The 373-nt window shown below is 67.0% G+C and overlaps 1 protein-coding gene across 1 annotated transcript in view; it reads left to right on the top strand.

Annotated features, from left to right (window-relative positions):
* The window catches only part of NUP188 (nucleoporin 188kDa), a gene marked incomplete at its 5' end in the record, with an annotated part of 27,279 nt that extends 26,986 nt beyond the window's left edge, over window positions 1-293 (top strand). Inside the window, one exon of the mRNA XM_010155325.1 lies at window positions 91-293. Within this exon, the coding sequence (XP_010153627.1) occupies window positions 91-261 (171 nt within the window). The remainder of the gene's footprint in view (window positions 1-90) is intronic.
* Between the last annotated feature and the right edge of the window lie 80 nt (window positions 294-373).

Raw genomic sequence — 373 nt, 5'->3', positions numbered from 1 at the left:
GCCAGCGCCTCTTCCTGTGCCACCCCATCTGGGGAGGGAGAGGGCTGCGTGTCCCAAAGAAGCTAACCCGCTCCGCGCTTCTGATTTCAGAGTACGCTGCTCTCCAGCCTGTCCCGTTACTTCCGCCGCGGCGGTCCCTCTTCACCTGCCAGCGGGGTTCTTCCCTCTCCCCAAGGAAAATCTGCCTCCAAGCTGGGTCCGGAGGGGCAGGAGCCTTTGTTTCAGCTCGTGCAGGCCTTTGTCCGGCACGTGCAGAGATAGACCCTGCCCTGCCCCCGCCCTCCCTTCTCAGGCCAGCGCGGGAGGCATCACCTTCGGACTGGGGAGGGGAGGGCGGCCGGTTGCGGGCAGCGGTGTCGGCCGGGCGGTGACG

Source organism: Eurypyga helias, unplaced genomic scaffold (genome assembly GCF_000690775.1).
Source record: "Eurypyga helias isolate BGI_N326 unplaced genomic scaffold, ASM69077v1 scaffold15267, whole genome shotgun sequence".
NCBI lineage: Eukaryota > Metazoa > Chordata > Aves > Eurypygiformes > Eurypygidae > Eurypyga > Eurypyga helias.
Note: the sequence above shows the minus strand (reverse complement) of the source record. Positions and strands in the feature narration are given on the sequence as shown.